Raw genomic sequence first — 15,276 nt, 5'->3', positions numbered from 1 at the left:
AAAAAATGTGCAAAGGTTATGAACAAGCAGTTCACAGAAAAAGAAATGAAATATACACATATGAAAAATGTTCAACCTTGGGAGTTGCCTGGTGGCCTAGTGGTTAGGATTCTGGGCTTCCACTGCCGTGGCCTGGGTTCAATCCCTGGTCGGGGAAGTTCCCGCAAGCCACATGGCACGGCCAAAAAAAAAGGGTTCAAGTTCACTTAAAATTAAAGAAATGTGAGTGAAACAAGATCATCTATTTTTCACCTATTAAAATGGCAAAAATTTTAGAGCTTAGTAAAATACAGAGCTGGCAAAGGTGTTAGGAAGCAGGCACTCTTCACCACACTGGTAATGGGAAAGTAAATCAGTATAACATTTTTGGAGGCCAATTAGACAATATCTATCAAAAATGTAAAGGTACAGACCTAGTGCTAGGAATTAGTGTAACAGAGTCACTCACTTAAGTGTACAAAGATATTTGTACAACAATGTTCATTTTAGTGTTCTCTGTTATACAAAGACCTAAAAACAACCTAAATGTCTATTAACAGGAGATAGTTAAATGCATCATAGATGTCCATATAATGGAATACACAGCTATAAGCATGAGGTAGGCCTATATGCTCTAATGTGGAACGACTTTCAGATGATACAAACCTTTAGGTAGGGCGATGGAAGGCAGGGAGAGAAATTTTAACTTTTGATTTCAAATATATCTCTATGGGTTGAAATTTTTACTGCATTTATTTACCACTGTTATTAAAAAAAAAGTGATATACACATAGAGTATGATAGCATTTAGAGCCTCCAGACCAATAACAGCCAAGGAAATTTAGTTGGCAGGTGATAAATAAATATCTTATTACAGCTACCAAAGGTGACATTATTAAATAACTTATCCATAACAGTATGAAGAAAAAAATAACTGCTTCCATTTAATGAGCTAATTCTCATAACAACTCTATGAAATAATTATATTTAAACCCATTTTAGCAATGGGGAAATTACTCTTTGCTCCTTAAATGGGAAGTGCGCTAACCCAAGTGAGGTAAATTCAAGCCTAAACCTGTCTTCAAATCTTTATTATACTGTCTCCTGATAATACAATGTGAAATAAAAATACAGAAAACTATGATACAATAATGACATGCCAATTTATTATTAGCAGGAACAGCCCTTTTAAAAATTTTTCTCTGCTTTTTTTTTTTTAATGTAAATGATTCTCAAGAGTAAGGATCCTAAAAACTTGAGAATGTGTCACAAGGAAATCTGTGCCACATCTAAGCTGTTTTCAATGACCCTTAGGTCTCAGGTGCTCTAGTTGTGGTTCTGAATGAAGTCAGAAAGTTAGACTACCGATCTTCTCCAGACCTCCAAGAACTCTATGAAGTAGAGAAAGTATTTGAAATAGAGAAAATATTTTCGGTATACATACCATTTGGAGCATCCCTTCGGTCCACAAGTTAGAATCTGGGTCTACTGCCTGCTCAAATATGGTCCTGAGAATGTACATCATGATATCACAGTTGAGAAGGTTAACTGCTTTGCTGAAAGCAGGGCAGAATTCAGGAGGAGGAGGTGGTGGTAATGCTAAAGTGGGTAGGAGATCAATGTCAGGAGAGACAAATAGGTACAATTTTATTTGGGTTATCCTTCATGCTAAATTGCAAATGTCAGAATCATATATTACACGCAAAACAACACATGATCTTTGTTACCTTTAAAGCACTGAAAACATCAATGTCAAGGGAAATAAGTCACTATGCAAGTCACCCAAAATAAACTCCATTTGTTATAAATTTAAAATTCTATCACCACTGATGTAGGCTATATCTTAATATGTGAGCAAGAAACAAAGGGTTCTTTGCACTTCCATTAGTTGCCCACTCTCAAAAAACAACAAAAACAAAACACTATATGCTTTGCTGATACAAAATCACAGCATATAGTCAAAATGAGTCAATTCAGTGTCTCATTTTTTACCTTCATCTTTGTTTTCCTGTTTTCTCCTTTTCTTCTGCATATGTTCAGCCTATATATATTTAAAAAAAAAAGTCTATCTTAAAATACACCACTTGACAAGTATGTAACAAATGGGGTACTTTGAAGCAGGCAGGAAAGATTCACAAACCTACCAAAATACTTTATATACTGAAATATGTATTCAAATGCTACCTTATTCCAGAAACAAAATGGTTGTCCTAGGGAAAACCACTGCAAAATAGATGGGTAATAATCTTCATCACTAATTTAGTCCCCATTCTTTCAGTCAACAGTATTTACCTAGTGTCTATTATATACAGGGCATTGTACGACAAACTGGAAATTATTCATTTTATAAGGACAAAGCCAGATATTACCTTAACTAAGTGATCTAACTTAACATCAACCCTTAATGGGACAAACAGACATTATATGTGCCTACTGATGTGATGCAATATATCACTTATGTAGTATTTTTGCCCTAAGATGTTTAACTTGAATCTACTCACAAGAATACAATCAGACATATCCAGAATATAGGATATTCTAAAAGACAACTAGCCTATACACTACAGAAATGTCAATGTTATGAAAGACAAAAAAAGGCAAAAAGATTATTCCAAATTAAAGGAGACTATAGCAACATGACACCAAATAAAGTGCATGATCCTTGATTGAATCCTCCTACCCCTAACACAACTAAAAGAATATTTTTGGTATAATCAGGAAAATCTGAGTATTTCCTACGAACTAGATAACACTATTGATTCAATTTTAATTTCTTGGGTAAGATAATGAGCTCTAATAATGAAAACCAGTATGAAACTACAGAAAAACCAGGCAATTTTCTATGGAGTTGGAAAGCATAAAGCATTTTAGGCTATTTACTGAAGAGGATAACTTTTCCTACCTTGCTATGTTGTGTTTTGGAGTAATGATAAAAGTACATATTGAAGTCTTTCAGTGATTCATCTTTCAGCTCATAAACTCCATGTCCTGATACACCTGGTTTCCTAAAACGATAGAAAATACAGAGGTGAACTGCAGTGCTCTTGAAGTATATAGTAAGACAAAATAAGAACCTAAAAGTTAATCTAAAAGTCAAAATCAAGAGAAGAAATCAGCCTTATCTCATTCAACTTGCTTAAACTGAAATGACAAATTTCACTTCAAGAGTAAAACTAAAAACCTACACTGTAAGCTCAAAGTCCTGGTAACAGCTAAGCTGTGTTTCATAATTATGAAATTTAAACAAATCTGAAGAAGTTTATTTTATACTATGTAAATCTTGACCCCATACCCTACCTAAATCCCTAAGGCTTCAGAAGCTAAAAACGAAGCCTGTTCAAGATTTCCTGTTCAACTACAGCTTGCATTGTCTAAGGTCAAATATAAAATGGTAGTAAGATATCATATCTGTAGAAAATTGAATTGTAAATGAAAATATAGTGGTGAATCCTCTACAGAGAACTATGAGGAAAAGCATTAAGGCCAAAAGGAGCACACCATATTTGTTCTGCACATTAAACAGCTTTTGGTCTCTATCAAAGTGAGTGAAATACTTTATTGAACAATATTAGAGCATAAAAAAGCTACACTCTATTTTTAAGGTTATTTGAAACTAGCAATTTATCTATAAATATATTACTATAACAGTAAAATTCACTACCAGTATCAATTTTTAATTTCAAGAATTAATCCACTTAAAACCTTATTTCCATTTTTTTGTATCTCAAAGAATCGAAGGATTGCAAAATAATGTTTTAATCCTAGCAGAGAAAAGTCTAAAATTAGAATACAATATAAAAATTTAATAGAATAAACGAAGTCATGGCTTAGAATTGATGGGAAAGAGACTATCGAAAGGTTTCTTTGATTACTTAAGTCACCTAATATCACAAATGGACATTTCTCATTCACTTGACAAAAATACTCATTTCTTCATCATACAGGTACTAAGTGCCTACAGTGTGCCCCTTGTTATCACGCATTCTGTCTGTACTTTGTTTTTGTCCTTGGGAGTTCAGGAAAGAACTTCAGAGCTTCTACAAAGTATCCCAAATACAAGAACAAAGATTGGTCTAACTTTCAAAATAAGCATAAATATTAAGTACTTACTTAAATGTGGCCACTTTGTTTATGACATTCTCTAAGCCAGTTTCATTATTTTCCTGTTGAAACAACATTTTTGTCATTTTTACCTTCATGTAATGACTTTATCTTCTCTTACTGTGAACTGAAATGCACTTTCAATAGCATTCCTGAGTGTTTTATGAACAATAAAAGAAGATCAATTTCCAATATTTAAAAATTAGGTCTAAGACCAATTAACTTTGTTTTGAGGGACGACCAATTTCTTAACAGAGGTAAGATGTATGTATAAACTGCTTAAGGAAGAAATTTAATCTAAGTTTGCCCTCATATATATATACACATACAACCAGTAATTCAAAGAAATTATTATTTTCTTTATCTAGTATGTTCATCACCCACATCATTTAAGCACATGCCCATGCTGTACTAATCCCTAAAACCAAGGTAACAAAATAAATAGGATCTACAGTAAAACACATATGTAGATGTCCAAATATATTCTGGCTTCTGCAATTATAATAATTTTATTTTTTTCTGACTGGCCTGAATTTTTCCTTGAATTTGGAATTTTTTTTTGTTTCTTTTTGGACATGCCGTGCGTCATGTGGGATCTTAGTTCCCCGACCAGGGATCGAACCCATGCCCCTGCAGTGGAAGGACGGAGTCCTAACCACTGGACCACCAGGGAAGTCCCAATAAGGAATTTTTTTTTAATGAAGTCATTTAAAATCAGGATAAGGACCTAGTCAATATACTAAAGCAAATTCATAGATTCCTATAGTGTTGCAAAAATTAAATTTAGCCTCCTTTAAAAACGTACTTGAGATAAGCAGTGAAAACTTAGGGTAGACACTAAAGCTTTTTTTTTTTGCAAAATACGGAACGTATATCATTATTGGTATGTGAAATTATTTTAGGTGGCACACAGTTATATATTTTTAAATTTCTGAATATTCATTTATCTTGACATGTATTAGGAAAAAATTAATCTAGAATGTTAAACCTACTATTTCATTGTAATATTGCTTAGAAAGATGCTAAGGAAAAATGTAAGTTGATTTTAAAATGTATTAATAAGGGACTTCCCTGGTGGCACAGTGGTTAAGAATCTGCCTGTCAATGCAGGGGACGTGGGTTTAATCCCTGGTCCGGGAAGATCCCCCATGCCGTGGAGCCACTAAGCCCGTGCGTCACAGCTACTGAGCCCGTGAGCCACAACTACTGAAACCCGTGTGCCTAGAGCCTGTGTTCCGCAACAAGAGAAGCCACCACAATGAGAAGGCTGCGCACTGCAACGAAGAGTAGCCCCCGCTAGCTGCAACTAGAGAAAGCCCGCGCACAGCAACAAAGACCCAACACAGCCAAAAATAATAATAAATAAATAAACTGTATTAATAATTATAAAATTGGTAGACAGATGTGCAAATATTATGAAGGTGATATGCCAAATGGTTAAAGTTTGAGAATCAGTTAACAATGAAATTGGAAAAAGATACAGGTATGTTGGAAGAAAAATGACCAACAGTCAAAGCTTACCTCCATTCTACTTCTCTGGATAGCCTTGATAGTACAGGTAAATCTAATCTCTTTTAAGAATCATTGTTCTAATTCAAAATTAAATCTCGGAGTGAAAAATATGACTCATAATCTTTAGGATTACTGCTTCAATATCAGCAATACTGAACATAAATATCACCTGTGTCGGCCATGAGACTGCACCCTGCAGACCTCCAGCTAGAGAACAGAGATACTAATGCAGGCACACTCTGGGAGACATGGGAAGGCAACAAGTCTTGATTAGACTACCCAGCACTCTAGGACAGTCCTACCTAACGTTCCTTCCCTCTTTCCTTCACCTGGAGTCAGATTTGCACCACAGTATGATGGCTCCCCCAGCCTTTCCCAGCTTCCTCACCATTTCTCTCATAGTCATTGTTCCTAATTAAATCTTAAATCTTTTGTCTTGACATCTGCTTCTCAGAAGACCCAGACTAACACACCACCCAAATAGTCTCAGCATTTCAGGAAGTCCCCTTTTCCTCTGGAGAAAATTTATGTTAAAGTAAAACAAAAAAGCAAAGAGTTTCCTGCTCTAAAATGTTTTCTAAACAGTCAGAATGTCTCTAAAATGTTTCCTAATGCCCAAAAGCCCAGAATTAAAGTTTATACCACAAAAAAATTAATGGTGAGAGTTTTATATCTGAAAATTTCCTAAACAGATTTTCCTAAAACTTCGAGTGGCTTCCAATTAAAGAAAAAGAAAAAACTATCCCATCTTGAGGTGAATGGAGTGAAAAACAAAACTGGACTTACATTCTCAGGCAAATTTTTGGCAATGGCACTGTGTGGCATGGGTTCAATACAAAGCAAGTGAATAATTTCTCTCATTGTGACCTCTTCTTTGGTCACATTTCCCACTCCAGGGACATAACGCTCTCCTAATACAAACAATGAAAAGAAAAACAATTAATTGCTTTCCATTTAAATGTCTTCCCATCAAGAACACTGCATTAAATCAAATCTATGAGATAGTAACCAATAATTATTTGGACATGTTCCTAAATCTGAACAAGAGTCTCTTTGCTAAAAGAGGAAGAAAAATGAAGAGATCTGAAGAACACAGGCCTTCTCTTAACTTAAACACACACACACATATACATACACATACTCACACATTATAAACAAGGCCCCTCGATTAAATTAGCATGGTCTCTAACCCAGAAAACAAGGAAGATAGCATTGAATAAGTAGTGGCCATCATGGAACAATAGCTTTTCTTTCAAGATTTCCTCAATGTTGTCTCTACTTGTTATTTAAGAAAGAACAAAGTGAAAACTGAAAAACAAAATACTTAAAAATATCTCTATGGGTTAAATGACAAAATAGTAATATATATCAGGAATGGATGGTGTTGCTAACATGCCCACATGATCAGGTTTCCACTTTTCATCTCGATAAACTGCCAAATGGGGAGAGAAAATAGCTAAATTAACTACGGGAACTTCACTGGTGTCAACAGCATCTAATCCCCAATGCTTCAAGAAGGCTTAAAATATTTGACCTTATGTCACCACTGATTTTCAATACTACAACATGAGTACAAAGTCCTGTGATATCTATAAGAGGGTTATTAGAAGACAGGAATTTTTTGCCTAAGAGATTTGATGAATTCTACAAATTCGCCAAAGAATGACATTTTGTTAATTTAATTCACTTCCAACAGACTCACTCCTCTTCAAACACTGTAATTTTCAATTGTCTTCCACCAAAACAGTACCCTCTATAAGTTTCGTGCTAGAAAGAACCTTAGAGATCATGTAGATTACTTTCACGTTTTACAAATCAAGAATTTGAGACCCTAAAAATGTAAATGGCACACTCTTGATAGTTTATAGCGAGGTCAACTCTAGATCTTCTGATTCCTAATCCAAATCTTTTGCTACTTCTTAATGTTTTCTTAATTAATATAATATAATCAGAGATTATATTAATCTTAATATGATCAGAGATTTTACACAAACACACACACTTTTAAAAATGATGACTCCTAAAGGTAATAAACTTATACTCAGGAATGCAGCAAATATTAACTAAAAATCAAATCACATAGAAGGAAATACCCAATGAATTTGGGTAAACAAAATAACAGCAAAATAATAGTAGCAATAATAAAATAGTAAAATATAAAACAGCAAAAATATATTAGCAATTTTAATATATAGCATTAATAAGCAGTATTAGAAATTCTCCATATAGTATTCCAAGAACAAACACAAAAATTCCCCTCAAGTCTTTGTAATTTAATAAAGTATGTCACCAACTTAAAAATCTTCTACACATTTTTAATTTGTCCATTTTTTTCAGCAGTTTCCTATGGAATACTCTGGAGTTATTCCAGAAGAGTTAGTGCCTGGAAGATTTAGCAATCTCACTTAGCAATGACGGTTTATCACACTTCCTGCTGAGACAAGCAGCTAGCCCAGCAACTAGCTCCCTGATAAACAAATAAAATGAACCCAGGTTTTCAGATTTGACTAATGGCTAGAAACCTCACTAGGAAGTATTAATACAAAGCAGTGTCTCCTGCAGTACAGTAAGAAATAAGAACCAGAATGAGAAGTCAAAAACTTTTACTTAGCTGGTAAGATCAACAGAGACTATAATATAGAACATAAAAAAGTAGAAGTATGGCCAATATTTGCACAAAGTAATTTAACAGAATGACTTGATGAAAATATATCTTACTTAGACGAATGTTACATTGAAATTATATATATATATATATATATATATATACACACACATAAAATTTTTAGCACTCAACATAGTTATTTTACATTTACTTTTCTAACTAGGATAATTATATCCCAGATCTCTACAAACAAGTCCAAACAATTACAAATCAGGTATTGAAAAATGAAGATGTAATAGCTGTGTTTTTTAAAAGGTGAGTTCCTAAACATATCAATCACATTAGTCACATTAATCTCTAATATTCTCTGCTGTATTTGGGAGAAGAACAAAATAACTTACAGTTCTTATTAATGTTCTCTCTAAAAAGTAACTCATGTTCTATTTCAAAACATGTTTTAATCTTACCCACAATATAGATGAGGACTTGAAGCATTTCTTCTATTAAGGTATTATATTGTTTAATCAAATCCTATAGAATTGTAAAAGAAAAAATTAGTTACTTAAGAACCAAAAACCTCCATAAAACATACATTTTTTTCTGGATCAGATAGTCCAACTGATCCAGTATTTTCTTTTGGACCACAGCAACAGAGAATTATGACGTGAATAATTCCCTTTTTTGACATCAAATTCAACAAGGTTCACAATACTTGGCACGAAGTAAGAACTCAATAACAATTGTTAAATATTATTACTGTTTTTATTATCATTATTTCCCATCTAGTCTTCAGTCAACAAAAGAATTCTAATTAACTTTTCCTCTATTATTGGCTTCCTTCTTATCTGGGTTGGTGAGACAGTGTCTTCAAATAGGTAACTAACAGTTATGGTGAGAGTTCCCTTCCCTAACACACCTGTTATTTATATACTACAGTAAATGAGATATTCATTTTCACTGAGTATAAAAACGTGACTAAAAACTAGCTTTGCATTTTATAGCCTATCCTTTGGTCTGTTGCAAGTGACTTCTAATTTGAAGAATAAAATAATGTAATTCATAAATTCAAAGTAGTCAAAGGTTACTTTATAAACTGGTATCAAGTATTAAAACAATGAAGATGTCACAAAACTCCAGAGACAAAATATAAACCATAAAAAATTTATTGATAACAAATACAAGTAAAGAATTAATATCTTTACTAAATAAGGAACTTTTACAAAAAACAGGAAAAGGGTGAAGGACAGGAACAGATAATTCACTACCAAAAAGGAAAAAAAAGGTCAATAATCATGAAAACATGGTCAACCTCACTGATAATTAAAGAACTGCAAATGAAAATTAAACACCATCTTTCATGTATTAGACCAACAAAGATTAAAAATATCAGTACCATTACAGATGTACATACTGCTAGAGAGAGCTTAAATTGGAGTTACTTTTCTGAGAGCAATTTGACAATATGTATTCAGAGTCATAAGAAAGAGTATACTGTATTCTTCAGCAAATCCACTTTGAAGAATTTATCGTAACAAAATAATTAGGCAAGTGTTTAAACCTTGAGGTGCAGAGACGTTTATATGAGCAAAAAACTTGAAAAGCCTCTTCAGCAACAGGGGACTAAAGTATAATGCATTCATATACTGCAATACTACACAGCAATTAAAAATTATGATGTAAAAAAAGATGTTCTTGCATACTTAGTGACAAGAAAAAACCTATCACAATATTTCATTAAGCACAGGAAGCATATTACAAAAATAGTACATATAGGGCTTCCCTGGTGGCGCAGTGGCTGAGAGTCTGCCTGCCGATGCAGGGGACACGGGTTCGTACCCCGGTCCGGGAAGATCCCACATGCTGCGGAGCGGCTGGGCCCGTGAGCCATGGCCTATGAGCCTGTGCGTCCGGAGCCTGTGCTCCGCAACGGGAGAGGCCACAACAGTGAGAGGCCCGCGTACCACAAAAAAAAAAAAAAAAATAGTACATATAAAAGATTCAATTTTTCCTTTAAGAACAAATAAGATGGACGAGGGGAAGATGGCGGAAGAGTAAGACGCGGAGATCACCTTCCTCCCCACAGATACACCAGAAATACATCTACACGTGGAACAACTACTACAGAACACCTACTGAGCACTGGCAGACCTCAGACCTCCCAAAGGCAAGAAACTCCCCACGTACCTGGGTAGGGCAAAAGAAAAAACAGAGACAAAAGAATAGGGACGGGACCTGCACCAGTGGGAGGGAGCTGTGAAGGAGGAAAGGTTTCCACACAGTAGGAAGCCCCTTTGCGGGCGGAGACTGCGGGTGGCGGAGAGGGGGCGCTTCGAAGCCGCGGAGGAGAGCACAGCAACAGGGGTGCGGAGGGCAAAGCGGAGAGATTCCCGCACAGAGGATCGGTGCCGACCGGCACTCAACAGCCTGAGAGGCTTGTCTGCTCACCCGCTGGGGCAGGCGGGGCTGGGAGCTGAGGCTCGGGCTTCGCTCGGAGCGCCGTCGGGAGAGGACTGGGGTTGGCAGCGTGAACACAGCCTGAAGGGGTTAGTGCACCACGGCTAGCCGGGAGGGAGTCCAGGAAAAGGTCTGGAGCTGCCGAAGAGGCAAGAGACTTTTTCTTCCCTCTTTGTTTCCTGGTGCGCGAGGAGAGGGGATTACCAGCGCTGCTTAAAGGAGCTCCAGAGACAGGCGCGAGCCGCGGCTCAAAGCGCGGACCCCAGAGACGGGCAGGAGACGCTAACGCTGCTGCTACCGCCAGCAAGAAGCCTGTGTGCGAGCACAGGTCACTATCCACACCTCCCTTCCGGGGAGCCTGTGCAGCCCGCCACTGCCAGGTTCCCGGGATCCAGGGACAACTTCCCCGGGAGAACGCAGAGCGAGCCTCAGGCTGGTGCAACGTCACGCCGGCCTCTGCCGCCGCAGGCTCACCCCGCACTCCGTGCCCCTCCCTCCCCCTGGCCTGAGTGAGCCAGAGACCCCGAATCAGCGGCTCCTTTAACCCCGTCCTGTCTGAGCAAAAAACAGACGCCCTTCTGCGACCTACACGCAGAGGCGGGGCCAAATCCAAAGCTGAGCCCCTGGGAGCTGTGAGAACAAAGAAGAGAAAGGGAAGTCTCTCCCAGCAGCCTCAGAAGCAGTGGATTAAAGCTCCACAATCAACTTGATGTACCCTGCATCTGTGGAATACATGAATAGACTACGAGTCATCCCAAATTGAGGAGGTGGACTTTGAGAGCAAGATTTAGGATTTTTTCCCATTTTCCTCTTTTTGTGAGTGTGTATGTGTATGCTTCTCTGTGAGATTTTGTCTGTATAGCTTTGCTTCCACCATTTGTCCTAGGGTTCTATCCGTCCGTTTTTTATTTTTAATTTTTTTTTCTTAATAATTATTTTTGATTTTAATAACTTTATTTTATTTTACTTTATCTTCCTTCCTTCCTTCCTTCCTTCCTTCCTTCCTTCCTTCCTTCCTTCCTTCCTTACCCTCCCTCCCTCCCTCCCTCCCTCCTTTAGACAATGAATCATGCCAAATTGAGGAGGTGGACTTTGAGAGCAAGATTTATGATTTTTTCCCCTTTTCCTCTTTTTGTGAGTGTGTATGTGTATGCTTCTGTATGAGATTTTGTCTGTATAGCTTTGCTTCCACCATTTGTCCTAAGGTTCTGTCTGTTTTTTTCCTTAATAATTATTTTTAATTTAATAACTTTATTGTATTTTACTTTTGCTTTCTTTCTTTCTTTTTCCCTTCCTTCCCTCCTTCCTTCCTTCCTTCCTCCCACCATCCCTCCCTCCTTCCCTCCCTCCCTCCCTCTCTTTCTTTCCTTCATTTCTTCTTCCTTCCTTCCTTCCTTCCTACTTCTACTAATTCTTTCTCTCTACTTTTTCTCCCTTTTATTTTGATCCATGTGGATAAAAGGCTCTTGGTGCTTCACCCAGGAGTCAGTGCTGTGCCTCCGAGGTGGGAGAGCCAACTTCAGGACACTGGTCAACAAGAGACCTCGCAGCTCCACATAATATCAAACGGCGAAAATCTCCCAGAGATCTCCATCTCAACGCCAGCACCCAGCATCACTCAATGACCAGCAAGCTACAGTGCTGGACACCCTATGGCAAACAACTAGCAATACAGGAACACAACCTCACCCATTAGCAGAGAGGCTGCCTAAAATCATAATAAGTCCACAGACACCCCAAAACACACCATAGGTGTGGACCTGCCCACCAGAGACATAAGATCCAGCCTCACCCACCAGAACACAGGCACTAGTCCCCTCCACCAGGAAGCCTACACAACCCACTGAACCAACCTTAGCCACTGGGGACAGACACCAAAAACAATGGGAACTACGAACGTGCAGCCTGCAAAAAGGAGACAGTAAGATAAACAAAACACAGTAAGATAAGCAAAATGAGAAGACAGAAAAACACACCGCAGATGAAGGAGCGAGATAAAAACCCACCAAACCTAACAAATGAAGAGGAAATAGGCAGTCTACCTGAAAAAGAATTCAGAATAATGATACTAAAGATGATCCAAAATCTTGGAAATAGAATAGACAAAATGCAAGAAACATTTAACAAGGACCTAGAAGAACTAAAGATGAAACAAGCAATGATTAACAACACAATAAATGAAATGAAAAATACTCTAGATGGGATCAATAGCAGAATAACTGAGGCAGAAGAACGGATAAGTGACCTGGAAGATAAAATAGTGGAAATAACTACTGCAGAGCAGAATAAAGAAAAAAGAATGAAAAGAACTGAGGACAGTCTCAGAGACCTCTGGGACAACATTAAATGCACCAACATTCGAATTATAGGGGTTCCAGAAGAAGAAGAGAAAAAGAAAGGGACTGAGAAAATATTTGAAGAGATTATAGTGGAAAACTTCCCTAATATGGGAAAGGAAATAGTTAATCAAGTCCAGGAAGCACAGAGAGTCCCATACAGGATAAATCCAAGGAGAAATATGCCAAGACACATATTAATCAAACTGTCAAAAATTAAATACAAAGAAAGCATATTAAAAGCAGCAAGGGAAAAATAACACACAAGGGAATCCCCATAAGGTTAACAGCTGATCTTTTAGCAGAAACTCTGCAAGCCAGAATGGACTGGCAGGACATATTTAAAGTGATGAAGAAGAAAAACCTGCAACCAAGATTACTCTACCCAGCAAGGATCTCATTCAGATTTGATGAAGAAATTAAAACCTTTACAGACAAGCAAAAACTGAGAGAGTTCAGCACCACCAAACCAGCTTTACAACAAATGCTAAAGGAAATTCTCTAGGCAAGAAACACAAGAGAAGGAAAAGACCTACAATAACAAACCCAAAACAATTAAGAAAATGGGAATAGGAACATACATATCGATAATTACCTTAAATGTAAATGGACTAAATGCTCCCACCAAAAGACACAGATTGGCTAAATGGATACACAAACAAGACCCAGATATATGCTGTCTACTAGAGACCCACTTCAGACCTAGAGACACATACAGACTGAAAGTGACGGGATGGAAAAAGATATTCCATGCAAATGGAAACCAAAAGAAAGCTGGAGTAGCAATTCTCATATCGGACAAAATAGACTTTAAAATAAAGACTATTAGAAGAGACAAAGAAGGACACTACATAATGATCAAGGGATCGACCCAAGAAGAAGATATAACAATTGTAAATATTTATGCACCCAACATAGGAGCACCTCAATACATAAGGCAAATACTCACAGCCATAAAAGGGGAAATCGATAGTAACACATTCATAGTAGGGGACTCTAACACCCCACTTTCACCAATGGACAGATCATCCAAAATGAAAATAAATAAGGGAACACAAGCTTTAAATGATACATTAAAAAAGACGGACTTAATTGATATTTATAGGACACTCCATCCAAAAACAACAGAATACACATTTTTCTCAAGTGCTCATGGAACATTCTCCAGGATAGATCATATCTTGGGTCACAAATCAAGCCTTGGTAAATTTAAGAAAATTGAAATTGTATCAAGCATCTTTTCTGACCACAATGCTATGAGACTAGATGTTAATTACAGGAAAAGATCTGTAAAAAGTACAAACACATGGAGGCTAAACAATACACTACTTAATAACCAAGTGATCACTGAAGAAATCAAAGAGGAAATAAAAAAATACCTAGAAACAAATGACAATGGAGACACGACGACCCAAAACCTATGGGATGCAGCAAAAGCAGTTCTAAGAGGGAAGTTTATAGCAATATAAGCCCACCTTAAGAAACAGGAAACATCTCGAATAAACAACCTAACCTTGCACCTAAAGCAATTAGAGAAAGAAGAACAAAAAAAACCCTAAGTTAGCAGAAGGAAAGATATCATAAAAATCAGATCAGAAATAAATGAAAAAAGATAGCAAACATCAATAAAACTAAAAGCTGGTTCTTTGAGAAGATAAACAAAATAGATAAACCATTAGCCAGACTCATCAAGAAAAAAACGGAGAAGACTCAAATCAATAGAATTAGAAATGAAAAAGGAGAAGTAACAACTGACACTGCAGAAATACAAAAGATCATAAGAGATTACTACAAGCAACTCTATGCCAATACAACGGACAACCTGGAAGAAATGGACCAATTCTTAGAAATGCACAACCTGCCAAGACTGAATCAGGAAGAAACAGAAAATATGAACAGACCAATCACAAGCACTGAAATTGAAACTGTGATTAAAAATCTTCCAACAAACAAAAGCCCAGGACCAGATGGCTTCACAGGCGAATTCTATCAAACATTTAGAGAAGACCTAACACCTATCCTTCTCAAACTCTTCCAAAATATAGCAGAGGGAGGAACACTCCCAAATTCATTCTACGAGGCCACCATCATTTTGATACCAAAACCAGACAAGGGTGTCACCAAGAAAGAAAACTACAGGCCAATATCACGGATGAACATAGATGCAAAAATCCTGAACAAAATACTAGCAAACAGAATCCAACAGCTCATTAAAAGGGTCATACACCATGATCAAGTGGGGTTTATTCCAGGAATGCAAGGATTCTTCAATATACACAAATCAATCAA

General features: G+C 36.9%; 1 protein-coding gene across 8 annotated transcripts in view; it reads right to left on the bottom strand.

Annotated features, from left to right (window-relative positions):
* The window catches only part of UBR1 (ubiquitin protein ligase E3 component n-recognin 1), a 169,634-nt gene that overhangs the window by 57,393 nt on the left and 96,965 nt on the right, over positions 1–15,276 (bottom strand). For all 8 annotated transcript variants that reach the window (XM_089907322.1, XM_089907321.1, XM_022587307.3 and 5 more), the window contains 6 exons: positions 8,665–8,728; positions 6,379–6,503; positions 4,090–4,142; positions 2,882–2,984; positions 1,972–2,020; positions 1,424–1,578 (listed from right to left, as the gene is read on the bottom strand). In XM_089907322.1, coding sequence (XP_089763448.1) covers positions 1,424–1,578; positions 1,972–2,020; positions 2,882–2,984; positions 4,090–4,142; positions 6,379–6,503; positions 8,665–8,728 — 549 coding nt within the window. The remainder of the gene's footprint in view (positions 1–1,423; positions 1,579–1,971; positions 2,021–2,881; positions 2,985–4,089; positions 4,143–6,378; positions 6,504–8,664; positions 8,729–15,276) is intronic.

Source organism: Delphinapterus leucas, chromosome 2 (genome assembly GCF_059928025.1).
Source record: "Delphinapterus leucas isolate spDelLeu-1000000601 "Yukka" chromosome 2, BTC_Dleu_Yukka2, whole genome shotgun sequence".
NCBI classification, from domain to species: Eukaryota; Metazoa; Chordata; class Mammalia; order Artiodactyla; family Monodontidae; genus Delphinapterus; species Delphinapterus leucas.
This window is presented reverse-complemented; position numbering and strand designations above follow the sequence as displayed.